This window comes from Seriola dumerili, unplaced genomic scaffold, assembly GCF_002260705.1.
Source record: "Seriola dumerili isolate Sdu_G_001 unplaced genomic scaffold, Sdu_1.0 BDQW01000621.1, whole genome shotgun sequence".
Taxonomy (NCBI): Eukaryota; Metazoa; Chordata; class Actinopteri; order Carangiformes; family Carangidae; genus Seriola; species Seriola dumerili.
The window spans coordinates 1,405,691-1,430,927 of record NW_019174876.1 but is presented as its reverse complement, the minus strand read 5'-3'; the positions used below and the strand labels follow the sequence as shown (position 1 = coordinate 1,430,927).

Here is a 25,237-nt window from a genome sequence, read left to right as displayed (position 1 = left end):
AAGCTTTTCTACTCACGTGCAAACAACGCCAGGTCTTGAAATTAAAACAATTTGCAGACCAGACATGACCGCGTAGACTACATCCCTGCTGCAACAGTCGTCGCTGTCCCGTGCAGTCCATCCCGGCGCAGCAGCAGCTGCTGCTCCTCCAGCAGACCTGTTGAATGTTGGCAGCAGAAGCAGCAGCGCCACCTTGTGACCGTAGAGGGAAACGTCAGCTCAGTTGTGTGCAGAGAACGGCGTCCTCTACTGCACTTCTCCCAGGCGGTGGAGGCATTACGCCATTTATTTAGTGAGGATGAAAACCAACGGCTTGAATGGTAGACACTAAACTAAACTCGATCAGGCTGCTGTTCTCAGATTGGCACTGAGAGGAGTGAAGGGGATGTTGTTGAGACTTTTTTTTTTTTTTAAATATATATTTCTAGCTAGGGAGGGGTCTTCTGGGGTAAAACAAAGACAAGTGTCACTCGATTGTACAGTTGAATACATCAAAGAATCAGTTCTCCTTTGCAGAATATGCTTCAAGAGATTGGATGTAAGGATGTACAGCTGGCCTATATTTTGTAATACAAAATTTTTCTCCCCAAAATCAATCAACGGTGAAATTCTTTTTAAATATTTGTAAAATACAGGCCCAGAAGTACAAGGTGGAACTTACATCATGCAAATACTGAGCTACAAAACGTAATAGCGTCTAATAAATGTTGTGGGTGAGATAGTCAGGAAGCAACAGTCAAATAATGTGGTGTCACTCTTATAAACAACACATGATCAACACTTCTGTCATCGAGTTCCTACAAAAGGCTTCAGGTCAGTATATTTGTGAATATTTTCTAATTTCAGCTCTCAATTCTGCCATATACAGGCATGATGAATGTGTTATCAGTCCTGCAGCTGCTGCTCTGGCTTCACTTCTCTGTTTCAGCATTATCAGCTCTTTGCTTCATATCTGCTCTCACATGGACAGAAGAATAAAAAAAAAAGTTTCATCTAATCTGTGTCAGTTCAGATCTGCTGTGCGGAGATGCCAGCTGGAAACGGGAATAAAAACCACTGAGATGTCTGACAGCTGTTGGTCTCTTCGGGGTAATAAACTGTTCCATGTTCCATTTTCCATGATGTTAACGAGTCTTACACACCTACAGCAAAACCATTCAAAACAGCAGATGCTACGGTCCTGTAGAAAACATGTCTATATATACTAAAAGAAAAAAAAAACGAACAGTTATCAGTAGGATTTACCCCTCACTTTTCTCCTCTACCGTTTGTATCAGTCTACTCCTTGATTTCCAATCAGTTTGCTGCTCTGAACAATTAGATCTATTTTTTTTCTTTGTTTTATCCTTGTTTAGGATCATGTTCTTTCTTTACCTCTTCCCTAACTTCAGCCAGTGACTCACTTTCTTTGTATTTTTCCTCTGCTTCATCTTGGTTTTGTTCTCATTCAGTCTATTTCCTCTCTCCTGGCCCTTTTCTGTGACGTGCCCTCTGACTTTAGTGCTTTACATAGTTGAGCCGGGATTTAAACATTTCAAGATTGCAGATAAAAGTCATTAAAATAAAAAAATAATACAAAAATAAAATGGAATTTGAGTCTGTGCTGGTCTTGTGATTAGAGCTGAAAAGTCCAGGACTGAGGGGAGAGCAGTATATTAGAGACCAGTCTCTAGATGAAGTCTTAGTTTTTAATCCAAAAACTGATGAATGACTTATACAGTGAATATTTCACCTTTCTTTCTTTTCATCATCAGAGTTTATATTTTCATGGCATCACCTTGGCAGTTCTTAAAAAATGAAAATCAAATCATGTATAATCGACGACAAAACATGTTTCTTTGACGAGTAAGATAACATTGAATAATGTCTAATAATTTAACTTGAAGCTCTGTGGAATTGTTAAATACATTTTGTCATTTCAAAAGCTTGTTTCCTAATAGGCTATAAAAGGACAAGTTTTCCTACTTATCAGCTTTGCCTCCCACCTTTCATTACAAACCAAATTTTAAAGCGTTTAATTGAGTGTAATTCATTCACATCAAGGTTGTTACAAGTTGTTTATGTTACCCTCCAGTCAAACAAACTGTGTTGAAATGCAATGCTGTTCATGTTTACTGTCACTGTTTTGTATGGCTCACAACCACATTTCCCTCCCTTCAAGAGAAGGGGAATTCACAGTCTCTACTATATGAGATGTAAATGACAGGCAAAGCAGGAGGGGGAAGTAAGTGCAGCATTTCCCTGACAGAGAACAGGTGAGGAATATGGACCTCACAAACATCATTTACTTCACTGAAATTCATTAGCTCTGCTCATACAAATATTAGCATAAAAATAAAATCTTGCCATTTACCATAACACAATGCATATAATTAGTGGTTACTAACATTCTCTTAGTATGGCTTAACACAACAAACGAACAAAGCCACAGCATCTAAACAAAGACACTTAACTCACAAATGTGAAAATAGCGTGTAAACAAACACGTCAAACAGATGACTTCCCTTTAGTGGCCAACATCCCTTCAACATGCAGCCTCCCAAACACGCATGTAGACACACATAGACATGCACACAATTGCTCCTCCACTTACACAGTCACACACACACACACACACACACCAGCGGTCTCAGTCATTGTGCTCACATGCACCTCTCTCAAACACTTCCTGTTTGTGAACGGCTCTATGTATGTGTGAAGCGCAGACGTCTTTGAGCTCAGCAGAGAGCTACAGCCCAATCCACCAGCAGCTGATTTCACTCTTGTTTGACTGCAATGCGCCGCCATGCCCAGGATGTGGGTTCGTCTGTTAAACTGTGATGTGTGCGGTGAATGAATGGCAGAAGAACTGAGCTGGAGACGCTTTGCCTTGGACTCTTTGGACTCTTTAGACAAGTGCAGAGGGTATGGATGCCGGACAATAAACTGCAGGTAAGACAATGAAGGCAGCAATGGCTACATTTTATTTTGAAGGGCATCTCCTGCTTGTTCTGTGAGCTGGTAGGGGGGGGCAGTAGTCACTAACTGTCAGCCTGATGAGCTGGGGACAGTTCGTCTTTTCTCCTAATGTTCAGCCTCCGCGACAGACAGTAAACTTGACTCGAAATCGTTGACATGTTTGCATCTAAACTTGCATGTCTGAGAATATAATAGGTTGTAGATTCATCTCTCTACCTAATATGTACATGTTAAAGACTTTGGTCAGCTCTTTATGTCATTTTGTTTTGACTCATGTAAATGTGTATTTTATGATATTTATTATATAATAAGTTCATTTCTCTGCAATGTGAAAGCTTCAGGAGTCCTGTTTTCTGTCATGAGGAGCTGATGGGCAGTGTCAGTGTGACAGTGATGGGAGAAGCTGGGCTGTCATGTTGACAGCCCCCTTTTGTGTAAACTCACAGACCCCTACCCCCCACCCCTACGTTGTGATGCCATTTTGGGAACTTCTGCTTCTTCAGATGCTCTGTATGATTCATGCCTTTAATAAACAGTGAGGAAGTAGAGATTTAGAAGCACGTGTTCGGTGCCTGGATGTTTTGTTGCTTTAAAATGTATGTGTCTTTAAATAGGAAGAATAATTTAAGCCTGTTGATCTCAGACGCTGGTGTCAGCACCTTAAATGACACCATAAGGTTGTTAGAGTTCATGATTCTGGGCTGATCTCAGGGGATGTGGTTTGTTTTACTGAGACGTTGAGGTCCAATTGACTTGCAATTATATGCACATGGTTATAAATCAACTTCATGCATTAAGTCTGTGTTCAGTCATTTATTTGGATAGATATAAAAACGTTGCTGAAAAGTGACAACCAGTGATTCAAGCAAAGAATGCTGTTAACTGTCCCTGAACTATCAGTTTGACACGCCTGAGACTGTCAGTGATCTTTGAGGGCTCCACCCCATAGAAATGCTACTGAGCCAACGCCTGTACTCAACATCCTTTTTACTACGTTAACTAACCACTTGTCAGCCACATGTTGATTAAAGGTGCAGCATCTATAAAAGGGCACTGTACGTGAGAAAAGCTGGCAGATCGCTTGTATAGGTCCATGAATCATAAACAAGTGATGTAAAGGTGAAGGAAGACGCCATATAGTGACGTCCAGTGATTCTATAATATAAAGTAAAAGTAATATTCTTTTCTGAATCGAGCTGTTAAGTTTTTATGGGGCAAGTCCACATCAAGCCTCTCGTTGAGTCCAAGCCAAGTACATATAAGCAAATTGCATGTCTATCGCAGACTTTTCTTTTTTTAACCTGAGCGAGACCCAGCTTTCAATACTTCAACCAAATATTTCCATATTCAAGCTGTGTGGCTGCGCCTGTCACTGCCACTGGGATTATACTAAGTCAGGTCTTGAGGGAGTCAGCTCTCAAGTAAGTCAAGTGCCACAGCAGTCGAGTCTGAGTCAAAGCTCACATCTATACAGCTCTGCACATTTTAGCATTAAATGTAATGAACTCGTCATGGCTTCACGGCGTGCACCCTGCCTATCCGATGACGACATACAGACTCTTCCAGTACAGACACACAGGAAGGGATCATCTGTTCTTCGAAATTGTTCAGTTGCACAATCAGGTTGAGTACAATCATCTCGTCCTGTTGAGAAATAAAAACTGCCGGAGTGGCGGGGGAGGCCATGTGTCAGGCTTCAGATGAAAAAGGAAAAGAAAAGGTCATAGGTTAATGACTGGATTGGAGATACCACAGATATTCGATATGAAGCATAAAGACCGTTACAATGTGTTGTCTGTATGGTTTTCACCTTTAGCAGAGTTGATCACAGTATCCCAGCGCAGCACGTGTTATTCACAGCATTGCTTCCTGTTTGTCTCTTTATGGCTGTGGTATCAGTATAATCTTCATTTTCACCTTTATGACACATACTTTGAGGTTTTTCACCCCCCCCCTGTGTGGGTACATATGCGTGTGTGTGCATGCAAAACACACCTGGTGTTACAAAAAAAAACCATTCAGTGATATAAGCTTTAAAGCATACACACACACACACAACATGTTTTTCCATATCATAACTTAAACAAATGTAACAGGATATGTTCCATCCAGAAATCATGGATGTCTGCTTCCTCATCTGTTGTCGAATAATAAAATCCAGTGTCGTCAGGTGTGAAATTGAGCAGACAAGACTCGCTCAGTTCTGTTTGTGTAGCAGAGACACCGGCTGCCTGTTATTTGGAGTTAACCGTCAGGACCTGATATTACAGCACCTAATATTTGCATTCGTGATAGTTTCATCCATCTATTATCAGTGTTTATTGAGGAAGCGAAAGACCAAAGCCTATACAGTGTGGATTACGTGACAGAACAACCTCGGTGTTTTGGTGCTGTAATTTGATGTAGAGCAAATTGATGCATCTCAATGTTTTTTTATGCAGTTGCATAGAGGAGACTCATACTGTAACTCTACTTCAACATGCTTTGCATGAATAAGGTTTATAACAATGAGATTGCAGCAAAACAAAGTCAGTCTGGATTCATTTAGAAAACAGAATCATCTCCAAATCACTTTTAAATATACAATACAAAAAAGCCCTTAAAGTGCTCAGAAAAAAAATTTGAAAAATTAGAGCATCTACTATTACATTTGATGATGAAGGTCATGTGATTATGAAAGCTAGTAAATGGACCGTGATGTGACATTGTTTTGTCGATTTGTGAAAGCTGTTTCCAAGGTTGAGAATGAACTTTGAGGCTCATCTGTGAAGTAAACTTCACTGTTTTCCACACATAATAACAAAACATCCCCAGTGACTTCATGACACACACAGATCTCCTCCATCAAACTGCTGTGTTCTGACCGGTAGCGGTTGTTTGAACTAAAGGGAAGCACTTAGTTACAGCAGAGCTTTGGAGTTGGACCGCTGTTGTTTCCCAAAGCCATAAGAGGCCAGTTCACATCCACTAGGTCAGTGGAGGGAAAGGTGGTAGGGGGTACGGGGCAGGGGGAGGCTGTTCTGTGGGCCAGCAGAGGAAGACTGGATGTGAATATCAGACTCTATCAATCAGGAGGGGGGTGGGGGGTAGTTGAAAATGACAGGCATGCATACTGTACACACACACGCACACACACACACACATGCACATTGCCACAGGACACACACACACACCACACACTCACACACCATCACAGACACACACCACACACACACCACACACACACTCACACACACACACACCACACACACAACAACACACACACACACACACGACACACAACACCACACACACATCACACACCACACACACACACACACACACACACACACACACACAAGAGCTCTCCTCCCTGGTCTGTGGGAGTCTATCTGAGAGTCTGATCACACCACAACAATAGGGAGGCACCTGCTTCCTCAGCTGAGCAGGGAAGCTACCTTCCTGTTAGGAAGCAGTTGGTAATGGGATCAGTGGGGGAGATGGGAAGCCAACGAGAGAGAGAGAGAGAGAGAGAGACACAGGTGTAGGTGCAGCGCTAGGGACTGCTTGGTTTTCTCTGGGAAACGTTGATACTCGTAACCCTCGACAAGGAGCACAAGAGAGAGACAGAAAACGAGAGGAGGGAAAGACTTGTACGGTGCTCTAAGTAACATTTCGATGTGGAGTGGTTACAAAGTGACATGATGTAGCAATAGTGAAAAACTATTGTTATTGTGGCAAAATAAAAGCTGAGAAAACGTCCTTCATCATCCACAGTTTCCACCTGCAGCTATATTTGAAGTCAGTAACCTGAGAAGACTCTTTATTAGATACACCTGTAGGTGTTTGAGCTGTAACTAGAAAACCATTCTGCAGCATCGTATTCTGAATCTGTTGTGCTTGTTTTACCTTGATCTTGGCAACCACTGGTCAACGTGGGGAAGATGAGAAAGACAGAAGTTGAAACAGAAGTCACAGTGATGGGTGAAATATTGTCATGGATCGGATTGTTCAGAATGCTGTTACTGGCAATGTGATCAATGTGATAATTTCATTGTTGTTGTCCGGATCAGTGGTTTCTCTCTGTTAGCTGACAATACAGCCTATTGTTATTGAGTGTTAGCGCTTGGCTAATTGCAGCCACAGCTGTCAATTTGCTCTATAGATTGTCTGATTTTTGTTCACATGGATATTTGCCTGACTGATGTTGCACCATCACAATATTCAATGTGTGGACAAAACACACTATACTTTTCTTTTTTCTTTCACATCTCTGTAAGATTGTAGTTAAATAATTCACTGTAAATCGTTATAAATTCCTTAAAAGTGGTTTGGCACCACACAAACACTGCCTCTTATTGTGTGACTGTTGCAAGTTGCAAGCCATGAAAAAGTGGAAGTGACCTTGTTGACTCTTAGGGATGTTCTGCATACATCCTCTTATGAAACACCACAGACTCATGCATTTGCAACATGACTAGCAGCAACTCGACGTAAACAACTATGATAACACTCTGGATTTTGGGATTGAATTTTCTGTTAAAATCCCCGTCATAGTACACTGCAGCACCACCCATAGTTCCAAGGTATCTCTCTTTATGTTATGTTCATTTATCAGTGTATGTGTAACTCTTTGTTACCTTTTAAACAAACACACAATAAGGCTGCTTCTGTAAAGGGGACTATACCAACAGAACTATTACTGCTGGGAGTAATAAACTTTCACTGCGTCATGCCACTTCATATACTGTCCTCACCTCTTTTATTACTTTTACATGTCTCCATTGAACCCCATCCTGGATGCAGGAGTCATCATAGCTTTGACTTATTAGTTCCTTCCACTCGCACCGGGCTCTCATCCAGCTCTGTCCAAACTCGACAATGACCGGAGCCCCCTAGCACAAGTGTCCAACTTGCTCGCCTCCATACCCCTCTGTACACCACCTCAGTGCCACTCGAGACTTCTCTTTAGACACAATACCTCTCTGGGGAGGAGGGACCGCTGAGAAAAAAAAGGGAGCGACATAGATGTGTTGTTTACTTGTGGAGCTGGAGGTATTGTTATTGAAAGGTAACTGTAGGAAAAAGAGTGAAGTGGTGGTGGGAGTGAGGGGTGGGGGTGGAGGGGGTAATTCAGCTTCATTCCTCTAGCCTCCTGAACCTGGAGCTTCCTGCCCCACTTCTCCCACTGGTGATAATAATGAGGTGGGTGGGTCGGATGTTTGCACCGCGTATGTGTCTGTTGGTACTGTGTGTCTCTTTAAGCATGCAACTGTTAGTGTAGGCTGACTTGTCTTGAGTTTGCCTAGCTTTAAAACACTAGTTTGCCATCTTTGACGATCGTTATGAGAAGATTGACAGCGCGTTGAATGAGAAACCAGCTTGGTGACAAAAATCCGCCCACCAGCACCAGTAACTCTAGCGCTCACTTATAAACAAATTATATGTCAAATAACAACGACACATTGCGTGCTGGCCTAATTCTTTGATTAGGGTTATTAGGTGAGTAGGTGTGAGCGAGTCATTCATTGACACTATCCATTTATATCTGGCTTTCATATGAAGTGGGGAATTTGTTGCACTCTCTGGGGAAATTCTGAGAACATGCAATCTGACAAAAACAGTGTTTGATGTCATTTCTCATTTCTGTCCCTGCTCTGACACCAATCTGTCAGCAACTGTGTTGCAGATTTCACTGATTTTAATCATCAATAGTTCAATCAGTGATGTAACCAAAAGAGTTGCGCCACAGTCACTAAATTTCACGTACTGTTGCTGTTCAGTAATGTTTTTACACAAATGTAATATGCTCATATTTTCAATTATGATCAGTTATCCAACATGTTTTTCCTCAGTGAAACAAGCTCAGAAATTCTGTATGTACGTTTAGCTTGAATTAATAGTGTCAAAATAATTAGGTTTGTGACTCATGAATAAGTGTGGAACTGTACATGTCAAGAAAAAAGTCATCAGCTGCTCAAGATCTAAAACAGAAGATCTTTAAAAAGCTTTCTTCTTTAGGGAAGTTTTTGTTCTGCTTCTCAAATTTGGACATTTCCCAGAATTTGCACGCATGTACTGTATTTGCATGGAAAAACTCTAATATGAGGAAAGAGAAGCTTTAAAGATATATTAAGCAGCACAACAATGCATAATCAGCAACCTTGTAACTTTTCCTTCCGACCACATTTTAATGAATGTTCCAGTAAATTCCAGTACTTGTCTAAAATGCAAATTGATTAAATCTTTCACAGCATCCTACACATGAGTTTCTTGATCAAATGCAGGCATGTGTGGTGTTTCATTTGTTTTGTTTTATATTAATGCATCCCATTCACTCCTAAGCTACAGCCAGTCAGTGAGTCAGGTCATTTACATTTTGTGAAACAAACAGCGTCTTAAAACGGAATTAGAGAAATTTTGTATGTAATGTTTTCTTTTATTGTTAGGCTTGACACTACATTTATGTTTTCCATTCTCCTTACTGAGGTAAACATAAGGTTGGAGTAAAGTGCAGGTGGTAGAAAAAAGTAGAAAACCTATCAACACTTAAAGGAGCTTCCCAATAAATGGTGACATACTGTATGTACATATTGTGTTGGTGACAACTTGATGTTATTTTGTGACCGGTCTGCTCAGGGGTACAAGCAGTCACCCTACAAAAACACCTGTGAAATATCCAGGGGAATTCATAGGTCTTGCAATGTAGGAGTTAACAGTAAAGAAGTGGTCCACCACCAATTAAGCTTCTATTTTTACTGCGACAGTCTATTTGGTTTAGGGGGCAGCTTTGACCAGCTTTAGGTTTTGGTTGATTTGTGTCACAGATTTCAAACTGTGTCATTAAACACGTGTTATGTTGTTTATCTACTGTAAATACAGAAAGGATTTATATCTCTATCACACCACTCTTTTAAATGACTGGTGGGACGTCCCTTGTATCTTGCTATGCATATATCCTCTGATGAGACATGTTCATAACAGAACTGAAACAACTTGCCACACCTGGGTTGTCCTCAGTTACTGCATGAAAAACAGCCAAATGAAATGATAAACTGAAAGTTTAAACAACAAAAAAAAAAGAAGAAAAAAAAGTGAAGTTCAGCACATCCTTGCGTCTTCAGTGGTGAAGATATGATGTACTTACAAAGCTGTGGTAATACTGGAATTACAGGTTGGACTATTGTCAGCGCCTCTCCAGTCCACAGCATTGTTTCACATCTCTGATAAGTGTGATACTGATTTTGAATATGAAATGACTGGAGGATGTTTTTTCTCTTTTAAGCTACTTTAATAGTCATATTGGGAAAACTTGTTTTGGTTTGTTTAAATGTTGCTGTCAAAGCTTGTTGAGTAATGTTGAAATGTCATGAATCCAACTCAGTAAGAACTGCTACTGTATGTTTACACCAGTTACCCAGTGTTCTTCTGCGCTACAAGTGAGACAGTCTGTGAGTATTACTTGCTTTGTTGATGTTACCCTTAATACTAGTAATAGTGGATAGGCATTTCTTCTTTTTTTCATTAGTTTCAACAAGGTTCATGTTTGTAGAACTTTTAACCAATCAATCAATCCTTCTTCCAATTTATATGATTTGTGGAAACATAACTGACATTGAGCTGGAGGTAGAGGTAGTTTGTTGTTGCTGGATTTAATATGCTGTGGCCGTTTTACCATGCTCCAAAATCCTAGGCCACTTAGTCTGCAGAGCTGTTTCTTGTTTTGACGTTTGACTTTTGACTCTTGTTCCATTGATTTAATCATGAAAACCCAATGTACTCACATTCAGGCAGGAAAACTTGAATGAGGGTTTGTTTCCATATGCAGGTGATTCAACTTTACATCTCAGCCTGGTCCATTATGGACTTCGGTTTCTATATTCTCGTGACACTAAATCCGTCACATTTAATACAGTCAAAAACAAAACATCAAACTGCTTTAAAGCACAATTGCTTGTCGTGAACTACAGCCGTTTAACTGTACACTTTATGACAATAATACAACAAGAAGTATAACATTAGCATAATGTACTATTCAACATACACACTGACTATTACACACGCTTTAATAAATTTGGAATCTGTCTTAACAGCATATTTTATCAAAAAATGGGTTATGTACATAATTTGCTCTTACATAATATTTAAAATAAATCACAGACCTTTCAACATTTTTCAAGACTTTTGATAAAACTGGCTGATTTGAGGCAGAACAAAGATTTAAAAAAAAAAAAAAAAAGAAACTCCAGCTAACACTATAAATAAAATAAAAACAATGACAACTTTATTCTCAGATGAATGCATTTCAGTTTGTGGCTTAAACAGACGGCGTCCAATTATATGTGTTGATATTTCAGATTTCAGGAGCTATTGCAACAAAACATAAATACAAGCAACCCTGTCTCTGTTTTTCCTTCCTCTCGGAAATGTCCCTTTATGGTTTGTGTGTCTTCTTAGACTACTTTTCATACTTAGTGGGTGATCTGCCTGCATGCAAAACAGATGAGATAACACACACTGTCCATGAAAAGAGAGGAGCATGTGCGTGTATGTGTGGATGAAAACACTATAGATAACAACCCCACAGATTATATGAGTTGGAATTGGGTTATATATCATGTTTTGATACTTAATGTCAGGTGTCTCTCCTGTCTCTCCACAGAAGCTGAGTGGTGAAGATGCAGCACACCTCGTGTACAGAGGACAGGATCCAGCATGCTCTGGACAGGTGTCTGGACGGGCTGAGACAGAGCCCCACAGCGGCACACCACTGGAACGGTAAGATGAGGACCGCAGCGGAGATTGGCTCACGCTGAAAAGAGTTTAGTCAGGGCATGTGGCGGTTGCTCATGTAGCAACAGTGTCTGCACTGCTAAAATGATGATGTTTGAATTTCTGTGGGTATTGTGATGTATCGTTTCAGTGAAAACCTCACATCTTAGGAATGAGAACCTAACACAGAAACAGGTGTGTTTTTAACATGATGACAATACATTTTTGATTGTGTCTCATGTTTTTTTTAAGCTCATTTGGTCAGAGAAGGTTTTTTTAGCATGTACTTGAAAATCAGTAGCCCTCAGGGAATCCAAAACTCTCTTAATATGCACTATTGTCCACATTTATGTTATTAAGGATGGCAATTTTGAATCTGCATCTTCTGCATTAAAAAGTATAACACAGTGAGTGACAATCTTAGTGTTCAAATCAAAAAAATAGTCATCCCTTAAAAATGGTCATCTATCATTGTGCTCCTGTATCTGAAGTCACACCAAAAACAAAATCACTTTCCACCAAATTTTGTTAAAATCTGTTAACCTTTTTTTTTTTTTTTTTTTTTTTTTTTAGATTACTATCAAACAGTTAGACATATAGAGCAGAACTGAAAACACAATCTTCTTGGCAGAAATTGTGAAATAAGTTTCTAGAGTAGCTGCCAAAGAAGTGGAAAAACATCACCTTTTACTGTTTGATTTACGGTGGTTGGTGCTGACGCTGGAGCTCAGGTCAGGGTCGATTAGATCAATTGACCTTTTCCACAGCAGACATTTTTGAAATGCCATAGCAGAGAAAGTACAGATGTATTTAGTAATGTTAAATACAATTGTGTGTGCTGGCTCCCTGGGATAACTTACTTGGACACTTACTGGTATTGATCCGGATGTGCATGTCCTGCTATCAGAAGTCAGGATGTCTGGTATTGTAGGGTTGGTAGTTCAATCCTGACTCCTCCTGAGCACATGTCTGTCAGCCCAATTAATGCAAAACCAACTATTCTGGGTTTTGGGGTTTTTTTAGCTGACGTGCTAGTTTAATGGCTGTTGTGCGGGGTCAAACCTTCTATTTCTAGGAATATAAATGCAACACATTTTCTCAGAAATTTCAGCAACAGTAAACACATTTGGATGTGCTGTGTGCTATGTGCTGTTTACAGAAGGCGGTTGTTTATTCTCACTTTCTTAACACAAGGACAGAGTGTGACAGACGCACACTCTGTCAGCACACAGAGCATTTGCGTTTCTAAATATCTGAGCTTGTTGCTGGTGACACTGTTGCTGTAAAATCATCAGGGAACTGTGTTATTTGGTGCTGGAGGAAGTTGTGTGAATAGACAGCTGAGAGGAAGTGGTGCCACACACCACAGTGTGTGAGTGAGGCATCATGAGGCAGGAGTTACTGTGGTGCATGGTGTAAAAACAGAGTGGAAGATCAAATCAACATCAGCCTCCCACACGTCAACCAGTGCCAGATAGAGTAATGCATAGCTACTTACACAAACGTATGTTGAGTTTTAGACTCTGATAGACTCGGTTTATGTGGTTTTGCCATTTAGAACATACTAGCTGAAGCTGGCATTTGTTTTTCATGTTTCATGTCTCCTGCTCCTCCTCACTGCTTTTTCGTGGCTCCAGTGTCTGTTAAGAATTTTCCAGGGATGTGTTCTGTATTGTCCAGTCTTCTATTTTAGAGATAATCAAATTTACATCTCAAACAGGATAATTTGAAACTTTCAGCTTCATTTCCTGCACTGGAATCTTATCAAAATTAACCTGCAGAGCTCGCCACTGAATACACATGATGCGAATACACTTCTGACCTTTAAATAGACCCAGCACACTGCTTTTTATAGATTGTTGGATAACACTCCTAGGTGTAATGAGCTTCAGAGAAATTCAGCAACTGATGAAAACTTTTCTGTTTAACCTAAACAAGCCTGACGTGTTACTTCCTTGGAGACTGAGCTCCTTAGAGATGCACCAGGAGTTGTTAAGGCCGAGGGATCAATGGAAAGCAAAGTGAGGAATCAGCGACCACTTTCAGTTTTCTTTTTTTAGTGTGACAGACTACAAATTGGTGTGGTTTTAGATGCTGTATGCACACCTTTCTCCTGTTTTTTGATCTCATGTTTGCATTTCACACTCTAATAGAAACCTTTCAGTCAGAGCTCTATGAAAGAACACATCTCCTCCCTTCACATCTCAACACTATTACATATAACAAAAAGTCTCAAGTTGGCTTTTCAACAAAAAAAGACAGAAAGAAAGAAAGAAAGAGTTTTGAAATGTATCTACAACCTGAATGACAACATTTTGTGAATCTACTTCTCCCCATTTCTTTTTGCCAATCTAATTTTAACTCTTAATTTTCCTTTATTTTGAAATTTTCTAGTACGAAACAATACCTTAACGCTGTTTTCTTGCAACAGGAAATCCATCCTGTCAATTTTGTACATGTACAAACATCCTATCTGAAACACTGAACAAAAGGTGATAAAACACACCCTTGAAGCGCACAAGAACCTCTGACAGTTATGGGCTTTAAAGCCCTTTTGTGAGTTGCTGCACACCCGCGTTTGGTTCATGGCAGTCCCCTGACCCGAACGTGAATTTGTCAGAGGTGCTACCCACTTCATAAACACGTAGTGTTAAATTCGTTTTCATTCTTATGATTTCTTTCTATTTGTAATGAATTGCCTGAACTGAGGTTTCAGTTTGAAATAAAAAAAAATGAACATTTGCGCAACTGTTTTATTTGTTGTGATAATAACCAAAAAAAAAAAAAACCTGCTTCTTTTGTTGAATGTTTCCACGTATTGGTGACGTGGTTCTGCAACGAAGATGCAGTCAAGTTAAGCTTAATGAAAATTTAATTCTCATAAGAGTGAGCTCAATCATACAATCATACTACAAGAAAAATGTCTATATTAGTGGTCTATAGAAAACATAATCTATCAAAATCAGCTACCTGTCCCACAATGCCTGTGCGTACCAGTTAGCATTACCAGTGAGGGTCTAAGTGGTGTAACTTGAACAATAACACATCATTGGGACAACTTTGTTTTCCTACCTACGAATGTTGGATACTTGTCTGTCCTTTATGCCTAATCACTGGGTGTAGTTACAGTATCTTGGACACAAATGTACATCATGTGCTACACCTGAGTGGTCATTATTGTATGTGCGTAGTTGTACCCGGTAGTTGACTTTAATTCAAAAGCCCCAGCAGGTTGGTTCCTCATTACCTGTAGCTTATAGACATGTGCTCAGATATCAAGGCCAGTACAGCCTGTGCTCTCAAAGCATGTCACAGATGATTCTTAGATGATGCCAATAATTTGAACAGGAAGTCAAGTGATTTCTGTGTTTTGGCTTTCATAGTTTGTTTATGTTGTCTTTTTGTATTGTGTTATGGTGCTTTCTTCACAAAGCCAATATTTAAAATCATGTTTTAATCACAATGAAATATATATCTGGTTAAGTAAAAGCTAAATGAATCTGGCTATTAGTCTAAGCTCCATGTCTTATCAGAAACGACCTGACCACAAATGTTTTTGGTTACCCAAGTATCTTCTTTATCTCCTTTTACATGTGTCTATCTGTGTAATGAAGTTGTTCATGTGTTTACATGAAAATACATGTACTGTGTTCCAGTGCTGATGTGCTCAGCGGGTCAGTCAATGAACCGTTGGAGCCTGGAGGAGTTGGTGAAGAGAGACCCCGAGAACTTCCTCATCCTCTTACAGCAGATCATCACAAAGACCAAAGAGGTGAGAAGACAAAGAGCAAAGGTCACGGTCAAAGAGAGCACATTGTCCACTGTGTGATTATCTTAACACCACTGCTCATTGCCTTTCTGTGTGTTGATGTTCAGGTTCAGGAGCAGTGTCAGTATGAGCTGGTGGCTCCTCTCGCTATCATGTTCTTCTCCACCCTGCTTCAGGTACAAATCGTCTTCATGCACATTACCAAAACATCTGACCTTTCATCACCTCTCTGCTCCATTCACAGTGTTTCACATGTGTAAGAGTATCCTCCATCCAAAAGGTCAATTAGTTCCTCAATTCCAGCCACTGTGACGTTTCTTTGAGGCATCACTGTGAGAAAAGTGCCTAGCACAGTTGCGAAAACAATATAAAGCACAGAATTTGCTTGCCTGGCAAAACACCTGTGGTTGATAAACATTGTTTCTGTTTTTCAGTCGAGCTAATGTGCTTATGTGCTCTCCCTAAAATCAGACAGTCCATGAAACAGTGCACTCTAACGGTAACTGGAAAAGATCTGATTGATTTATCGCTGGAAACATAAAGAAAACATAAAGGGTTTTCTGTACCGACACGTATTGGCTGCTCTTTTCAGTAGATTTAACAGAGGATTCTACATCGATAACACAACATCATTGGACTGCTTGAAAGTCTCTTTCTTTTTTTTTGATAGGAACTGAGAACCCCAGAGTTTACTTTGAGCCGTGTAGCAACTAATAATGTTACAGCTTTGATGTTTTGTAATCACGTGACAAATGTGCCTTCAGTTGTTTGTCATGAAACTTAATGAGGTTAATGAGGTCAGTATCACCTTTCATAACTGGACTGCACACACCACATACAGTGCTCAACTGTAAATGTCCATCCAAGCCTCCAACAGGTCTTGCTGCACCTCAACAGGAGCCTGTTAACATATACGGTTTGTGCTTTGGTTGCAGACACCGTACTGCTCTCCAGACACGGAGCTGCTGGAGGAAGCTGCGGAGGTGTTCCGCTGCTTCCTCACCTGGCCTGAGCCTTACTGCAGTGTGTGCAAAAACCTCCTCTCCACACTACAGCTGGAGATCAAGGCCCCAGGTAATTGTGGAGTGTGTCATTCATTTTAAAGACCTCTCTCTTTCTCTGTGTGTCTGTTTCTAATGACTCCTCACTGTCTCTGACACGCATATTCTTTAGCTTCATACAGTTTTCCCAACCTTTGTGATTGCCCTCCCCCTAGTGACAAGTCAAAGAAATGCATATCAGCGACACACTTCACCAGCAGCATCAACAACAGCAGTGAGAGGAACCTGATAAGGCTTTGGGTTGAACCGGGCACTTCTTCATACTGATGTGATATTGTTTGAAAGCGGATGTAACTTCAGAATTTACGAAAAACAAAAAAAGCAGAAGCCACATGTGAACACCTGTGCAGACATTAACAAGAAGGGTCACAGGAAGTGCCAAAAACACATCAACAGACTGAATGAATAGATTTGAATGAATGAGAGATCACCTCTAAGTAATCTGTTTCTTTTAGGCTTTTCAAAATACATTACTGTCATTCATTACCATCCCTCAGACAAGACAAAGTATGGATCTTGTTTGTACTCGTTCAACACTTAAATGAGTCACTTTGTAAATACAATTTTTTTAATCAATGTTTCATATATGAATATCAAGCTGTTATGGACGCTCTGGTAGCCACTTACCCTTCATCTGTCTGCAACTACTCCACCAGGACATAAATAACAGTGTTCCTGTCAAGTTGATTGGTTAAAAACCATCCACACATTTAATAACATTTATTTTCTATTTTCCTCACAGGGATTTCCTTTCAGAGACTTGTGAGAGAAGAGCAAGGCCTTAACACCTCCAGCCACTGCTCCAAGACCATGTAAGTCCACACACGATTACTGCTCGCAGAAACTTGGTTGTTTTAGGTGTATGTCATCCAGTTTCCCGCACTTTTCACAGACTCTTGAACAGCAGATCGTTCTGCATGTTCTTCAGTTTCTCACAGCTCCACTGTGTTTCCATGATTAACAAGCATTGGTGATATTCAGATATTCATCTGTATATGTAAGGATACGTGCTGTACACTGCATAGAACACCTTTCTACTTAATTTCCTACTTCCTACTTCCTCCTTTTCTTCAGTCGAGTTTAGACTGTGTTATCTTTGTACTCTTGTACTTTCTGCTTTCTTGTTAAAATGGACAGTTTTTGTTCTCATACAGGTCTGTAGTTCACAGCAAGTTCATCTGATCTGACGCAATACTTTTAAATTGAGAAAAATAATTGAGCACTGGGTGTTCTAAAGTTAACTGGGTTAATGAATTAAAACACTTATCTGGTTAGCACTTATTGTAGGTTCATAACCTGGAAAGTCCCTCTTCATCCCCTTCTCCACCCATCAAACCCCAGCACCACCACCACCACCACCACCATAGCATCCTGCTTGCATTTGAATTTGTGTACATGTTCACACATCACCAGTGACATCATCTGTCTCTTCCTGCAGGACTGTGCTGCTGATGAAGCCGGGCGAGGTGCCGGCGGACTTTCTCTCAGTGGCTGAGCAGCTCAGTCGCATTCAGCACTCACAGAAAGAGACCTATATCACCCTGATCAAGCACGCCTTCCAGTCCACACTAGGCACCAAGTACCCTCTACATAGTATCCACACAGCCCTGCAGGTATGTGGTCAGAGCACTGGTTCAGGGGCACCTGGAGATTGTTCTCAAAATAAACAAAATTGTATTGTATTGTATACAGATCTAAGTTTTGAATTAAATCACACCTATCAATTAAAACTACTACTCCCTTTAAACCTTCCTTGTATGCATTTATAATCAACACTAGTAGTTTATAATAGAATTGCATAAAGGCTTATAAAGGCCTTATGTTACGATGTAAGCAATATCAAGGAAATGTGTAGCATAACATCTACCCTACATAAAATACATTTAGAAATGTATATATATGTATGTACTGTATATACAATGTAAAAATGTGTAAAACAGATTTAAAAGTATCTTTACTATATCGTATGTGACAACTGTTTGCAGGGAAAAAGTGTGAATGAACTGGGTGAGATCTTCTCCACTGTAAGTGATGTCTTAGAGGCGGCCGCTGCCATAAGCGACCCTCTGAAGGGACGCAGTCATGTGATCCAGGGACTGGAGGGACTGAGGGAGAGGATGAGAATCCCGGCATCCAATGGAAGGAAGTCTGATGGTAAGAGAGCAGATTTTATGAACCAGGGGATATATGTCTGCAGCGTATAGCACATGATTTGGATATCTCAGTTGCACTGACAGGCTGTTATTTTTCTCTTTTTCCTGTCCTCCCTCTCAGGAATGCTACAGACGCTACCACTGCCAACAGCCAAGTGTTACATGTTTCACTGGGAAAAAGATAACTTTGGTAAAGTATTCAGTGTGATATGCCTGTGCCCTGGAGCCTATTGTCCCATGATCCTACATTGCTGGAGGGCACTATTCAGTACTGCTTTCAGCACAGACAGACAGACAGACAGACTAACCATATATCCCATACTTTCTTATACTTGTGATGGGAAGAACACAATCAGCATAATAACATGAACGCTAAGCTCCCTACCCTTTTGCTCTTTCAATTTATGATTGATATCTATCTATTTTGATTCCTGCAGACGTGCTGAACACCCTTTTGGAGCATGACCCTGACGATCTCACCATTAATGGGCAGGCTGAGGAAGAGGAGGAGGTAGACATTGATGACGATGATGATGATGAGGAGGAGGATGTGACAGGGATGGATGTCGAAGAAGGGGAGGAGGAAGAAGACAAAGAAGAGGAGGGGCATGGAGTAGGATCCCCTGCCATGTCTATCACACCTAACAGCTACAGCATCAAGCACCGTGACTCCACCTTCTCAACCATCTCCTCCTTGTCCACCGCCTCCAAAGACTCAATGTTCTCCACCTTGTCTGTCACCTCGGAGTCCTACGCCTCGTCGCTCTTCTCTGTCACTTCTGGAGCCGACAGTGACTACTTTGATGATTCTGACGAATATAACTGCTCCTCTCCCGTTGCGGAAAAATGTTCGCCAAAGTCTACCAAAGCTTCGGTTCGGCTCAGCCAGCACTTTTACAGGCTCTTCATCAAACCCAAGAGCCCGCTGTACCGGGCGAAAAGCTTAGGGAACACAGAATCAAAAGACCTTTTAGTGGTGCGAGAGAAGCGCTCCAACTCTCTACCCCAGCAAGTCAAGTTACGTAGTCCTGAGCCCCTACTCCAGCCACAAAGTCAAACTCTTAGACATGTCTGCTTCAGAAGGAGGCCTATTCTCAGCAGTGATGAGGACAGTAAGAATACTACACTGAGGGTGGTTGTGTTTGGTGCTGATCATGTAGCAGGGAAGGTGGCCCGAGCCTACAATAGTCTGAGGAGGAAGGAGAGTGCGTGTCCACGTCTCAGCAGGGCCTTCAAGCTTCAGTTCTACTTTGTACCCGTGAAGAGGGACTCAGCTAGAGGAGTGGGGAGTCTGAGGTCCCCTTGTCCTGTGGTCCAAACTGGAAAAGGAGCAGCCCTGTCTAACGTAAGAAGAATGATACCCCAACCTAACCTCAAACACTGAACACAATGTTTTGTTTAAAACATCACATTTCTTGAGCTGTCAAAAATAACCTGCACCTGCACACATGACCGTTCGGTTTTAATCGTTGCTTTTGCTCAAGCAGGGTCTTCACCTCACGAGCACAGGGGACAGTACTAATGACATTGCCCATCTCCTTGGTATGTTGGACCCTTGGTACGAAAGAAACACCCTTAGCCTGCTCAAGTTGCCCGCCAACGTGGTCTGCCAGGTACAACTGAAATCTAGCCAAACATAATCCAAGAGTCTAGCGTTCATGTTTATCCAACTACATGAACATGAGTGCTTTGAGTTGTGACCAGTCAGACCTTTCAACAATGTCTGATTTTTTTGCTGTGTAATTATATTACAGTGTTTTTTTTTTTGTTGTACTCTTTTGCAGCAAACCTCAAAGACAGAGTCAGAGTCCTATGATAGTTCATATGAGCAGCGTCTTCCCATCCTGGCCGACTTGGTCCTGTACTACTGCCGCTATGCTGCCCGGCCGGCTTTGATCCAGCTCTATCAGGCTGAGGTCAGCAAAAAACACACACACTCAAACACACAGAGCTGGAATACATTAGATGCTTACATGCCATACAACTCTTTTCTAGAGCTGTTTTCTGCTACTAACCCATTTTAAAGGAAGCACTAGTATCCAGATCTTGGCATCCTTATAGAAACAGGAACCTGATGCCCTCTTGAGAAATTAACAAAAAAAACAAAAAAAACAAAACAAAAAAAAACACTGTTCCAAATGTTGTGAGTGATTGAGGATCTTTCATGTTGTAGTTGACGTTAGCTTGTGGGCAGAGGAGGACCGAGGTGTTCGTCCACTCCCTAGAGTTGGGTCACACCGCAGGAACACGAGCCATCAAGGCCATGGGTGAGTGGCACACACACACACACACACACACACACACACGCATGCATGCATGCATGCATGCATATCCTAGCAACAATGCCACAATAAATAAAACCCTCCACGTTTTCCATGCAGTGAAACGCATCATCAGTTATTATGAGGTTAACACTGGACTAAATTTATGGTCGAGGAACATCTGCTATTTCTATATCATGATTCAGTCCACTTCTACTTTTTTAGTTTCACTTGTCACCACCACTTGCACTTCTGATTTTTCATTTCCTTTGAGAAGTAAAAATTCAGGGAAAACTGAGGCTGTGCCTCGTGTCCAGTGGTGGTGACTGTGGAACTGATTGTTCTTTGTTCCATTAGTCACAGTATTCCTCACACAGAAATGATCTACTTTTCTTACTGCGAGTTGCAACAACATTGCTATTTACTGCTATCTGTGGTGAATTTAAATGTTGCAGTGATATTTAATATTTTTTTAGCTCTATTCTGAACTGTTTAACAGTACCACTACTCTCACATGGATTACTTATATGTGTGCGCGCATGTGTGTTTTTCTCTCTGTACGTAGGTGCTGCCAGTAAACGGTTTGGTATTGACGGCGACCGAGAAGCGGTGCCTCTGATGTTGGATGTGGTATACAACAGGGTAAGGTTCATTATCCCTTTGGAGGCAGTGCAGGTCTTCACTGTTTACCCGAATTCAGCTAGTTTCAACTGTGGTCACTTCTCCCCAGGAAATGACACATTAAAATTCAGTGACAAAATAGCAAGTCTGAATAACAGCATGCACATGTCCCCCTGTCCTGACAAAGCTAGAGTTTTTGATTGTAGTATAAAGCATTACTAACTGGCCTAACTGGTAAACATGATGTTTACAGTTTGGTGATGTTATAGTACGTCTGTATATAATACTGTAGCTCTGTCCCTTATCTTTGATTAGATACATTTCTTCAGTTTGAAATGTTGTCAAGGTGCTGTCATACTGTTTTTTGTGTGTGTTTTTCCAAAGCAGCAGTAATCTTATACTCCCTTCTCCTCTTCAGGTGGTCATTAGTGGCAGAAGTCAGTGGAAAAGAGAAACAAAAGTCTGTACTTCAGTAAATTTGACCAAAGCGTGCAAGAACCCTGAGGAACTAGGTATGCTGCTGGTTACATGGATAAGTCAGTGAACTGTTTAGTATAGTGATAGTACATGCATGACTGAGAACGCACATGCTGGAGGTAAACCTTCCCTTAATATTTATTGTTCATGGTGGGATCTGAGAAATCATAGTTTTTTTTAATCCTTAATTAAACTCATAGATGTTGTCGCTGTTCGTAATGTTTAACATGAAATCCCTTGATAAGTTTTGATACCTGCATTAGGTGACGATGAAGCATTTGCTGTCAGATGTGTGAGTGTATTCCTAATTTAACTCAAACAATCTCTGTCAGACTCAAAGATGGAGTGCCTGCAGCTAACAATGACTGAGGTTCTGAAGAGACAGAATGGCAAGAGCAAGAAGGGCTATAACCAGGTGAGCCAGATGTGAGATCAGTCTGTCTCGGTGGTTTGTGGTTTTTTTCACGAACAGCTCTGAAACACATTCTCTATTTCAAGACAGACACCTCAATACATCCTGGATAGCATCTCAAACTCATCTCATATTAATCTGTCATCTCACGTACCTTGAGAAAAATTCTTTCACACTGACAACTTGATAGAACAAAAAGCCACAACACACAGTTTGTTTTTGCTCTCGTGTGTTTTGGTCCTAATGTTGTTTGCTCAACATTGTATCTCGTTCTCTTAACCTCATTTAGATTGGGAGCTTTGACTTGTAATAGTCATTACACACCTCAGCAGAATGTAGACCTATTTAAATGACTGATCTTTAGCTCAAGGCTTTTTTTTTTTCTTCAACTCCCAAAGACAAAATCAAGAAAAAAACATTCAGACAAGCTGCAAAAGCAATGAATATTATATAAAATGATTTGCAAATACATCTCCACAGTTTTTTTTCTTTTTCTGCAAAATGTGTATTAATGAATTGCATTACATTTGGTTTTGCTCCTTCCCTTTGTAGCAGCTGAATGTGACAGAGGTGAAGGTGGACAAAGTCCAGGTCAGCGGTGCTGAAAACACAACTTTTGCTGTGTGTCTGGACCAGGATGAGAAGAAGATACTACAGACTGTCACAAGGTGTGGACTTAAGATAAGCACACACACACACATACACACGTGCACACACACACACACACACACACACACACACACACACACACACGCATGCACACACACACAGGAATTGATGCAGATATGTGTATATCTTTCTAATATAACAAATGGTTCTGTCAAGAAGTGGCAAAACTCCCATTGTCTCTTGACATATGGAAACACAACTGTAAATTAAAACATCTTTCAGGACTTTCACAATGTCAGAGAAACGATTTCTCATCACAAAGACAGACAAGACAGGCTCGCTATTTCTACTTGTATTCTCACTGCATTTCTTTAACTCACCTGAATCCTGTGCAGTCGCAACCCTGTTTCCTCTAAGGAACATACATGAATAAAAAAAATTACAGATATATTTACACAATTCACTCACGCCTCTGTTATTATTTATCTAACTCATACGTCTCCCTCTGTCCCATCAAGGTGTGAAATATCAGTGTGCTATAAACCTGACAGCTCCAGTGACTGGAGACTAAGAAAATCTCGGACCTCAGCTCAAATCCAGCCTCTCCACCCCACTTTCTGCTCCCTCCTCTGCCTGCCCATAGTCACTTTCAGTGGGGCGCTTCCCTGAGGCTGCTGACCATTGGTTTGGGAGGACTGAAAGGAAAGGACACTGATTGCAGAGGAGAAGAGCACAGGATGTACTGTATTTATCATTTATTCCTGGTGTCTTTAAGCCGTTGTGGTCAAGTTCACATGGTGGTGGCCTCAAACGGCAATGGGACACAACTGTTGGAAGCACGTGAACAGATAGGGGTCATCAGGAAACTGCAGACCTGGTTCGCCTCTTGATACAAGCACATACCAAATAACCCAAGAAAGAAGTTTTCCTCTATCAAGCAATAATTGACTATTGGTAGGGAAACTGTTCAAGTTTCCTTCTTCAGGTTTCAGTTCCTTGTTTCGTTTTGGCAGAGAAGTGACCTTAACCACAGTAACATCTTATCAAACAGGGTGAATCTACAGAGTCTCAGCTGGGACGACATCCAAACTGGCAAGAGAAATATGTTGTAGTAAGCCTGGGTCGTACTGGGCGATGGAATGTAAAAAAGAGATCATCTTGGAGTCAAACTTTAAGAACTTTTCTCTGGATCAACCTACATGGACATAGAGGGCTATGGGACATTTTGACACCTGCTGACAAGACTGTACTACTTAGAGTAGAGCTATTATTAGTGGCAATTATTGGACTATGTGACTATATCTGAGAATGGACACTATGAATTTAGACAACATGTAAATATTGTGTCTTTAAAATATTGTATTGCATAGTATAACATGAATGTCACACGATATTTGTTTATGTCTGTTCTACATGGGCTTTTAGTCGTAGCATTTCTCCTAAGGAGTTACTTTGACACCACTGTTTTAACTGGAGTTATAAGTATGACCAGCAGGGGGCTCTGTTGACTTTTCACTTTACTTCAGCTGAAGTACAGCTTCATCTAGAATAGGTGACACTTGGAGTAAAGTCTAACTTTGTAATATCTGTAAAGTAGTTTATGTATAAATAATATTTTAATGATAATATTCATTTCATCAAGAGCACAGATGGAAAATATGAATTTCATAATATGGTGCTTAGAAATATATTCAAATGTACACTTTTCTCTGTAAAAATAATCAATTTGCATATTGAAACTATGACATTTTTTTTAATCTAACTGTTTTCATGCTGTAATGGGATCATGCCTTGATTCACCTGACTGAGAGTGAAATAGTAGCACTGCAAAGACATTTCTTTTATGGATCAAGGCACTTGAACATTAGATTAAACAAATTAGGTACTTTTATGTTCAGATTAATGCCTGGCACCACTGCCCTCTACTCTTCTTACACATCTTTTCTGAAATGTTATAAATGCAATACTAGTTTTTATAATTGTATGTGCATTATCCATGCAATAGAAACATTTCAAATTCAGTGATCAATAAAATATGTCTTCAAATGGAAATTAAGTTTCAGTTTCCTTCATTTACACATCCGTATTAAAAATCCAATAATGGATATTAAATGCAATGTATTACACTCAAAGTTCAGTTTTTCTGCAATATGAGTACTACTTTA

General features: G+C 40.5%; 1 protein-coding gene across 2 annotated transcripts; it reads left to right on the top strand.

The window, feature by feature from the left end:
• Positions 1 to 2,665: 2,665 nt before the first annotated feature.
• On the top strand, positions 2,666 to 25,117 carry pik3r5 (phosphoinositide-3-kinase regulatory subunit 5). 2 transcript variants are annotated; one of them, XM_022765019.1, is made up of 18 exons: positions 2,666 to 2,931; positions 11,600 to 11,715; positions 15,366 to 15,481; positions 15,586 to 15,654; positions 16,414 to 16,552; positions 17,282 to 17,351; positions 17,978 to 18,152; positions 18,525 to 18,693; positions 18,814 to 18,882; positions 19,130 to 20,037; positions 20,180 to 20,305; positions 20,477 to 20,608; positions 20,866 to 20,959; positions 21,519 to 21,595; positions 21,993 to 22,086; positions 22,384 to 22,466; positions 23,016 to 23,131; positions 23,591 to 25,117. In XM_022765019.1, the coding sequence occupies exons 2-18, from the start codon at positions 11,616 to 11,618 to the stop codon at positions 23,739 to 23,741; spliced, it is 2,688 nt and encodes an 895-aa protein (XP_022620740.1). In that variant the 5' UTR covers positions 2,666 to 2,931; positions 11,600 to 11,615; the 3' UTR covers positions 23,742 to 25,117. The 2 variants fall into 2 exon arrangements, with proteins under 2 accessions (XP_022620740.1, XP_022620741.1); XM_022765020.1 differs by lacking the exon at positions 2,666 to 2,931 and adding an exon at positions 10,301 to 10,388.
• The last annotated feature ends 120 nt before the right edge of the window (positions 25,118 to 25,237 follow it).

Bases quoted from the DNA above. Each gene is read 5' to 3' on its own strand.
- pik3r5 (XM_022765019.1), top strand. From the start codon at position 11,616: ATGCAGCACACCTCGTGTACAGAGGACAGGATCCAGCATGCTCTGGAC. The intron at 11,716-15,365 runs GTAAGATGAGGA...ACTGTGTTCCAG, and splicing joins AGCGGCACACCACTGGAACG to TGCTGATGTGCTCAGCGGGT. The intron at 15,655-16,413 runs GTACAAATCGTC...CTTTGGTTGCAG, and splicing joins TCTTCTCCACCCTGCTTCAG to ACACCGTACTGCTCTCCAGA.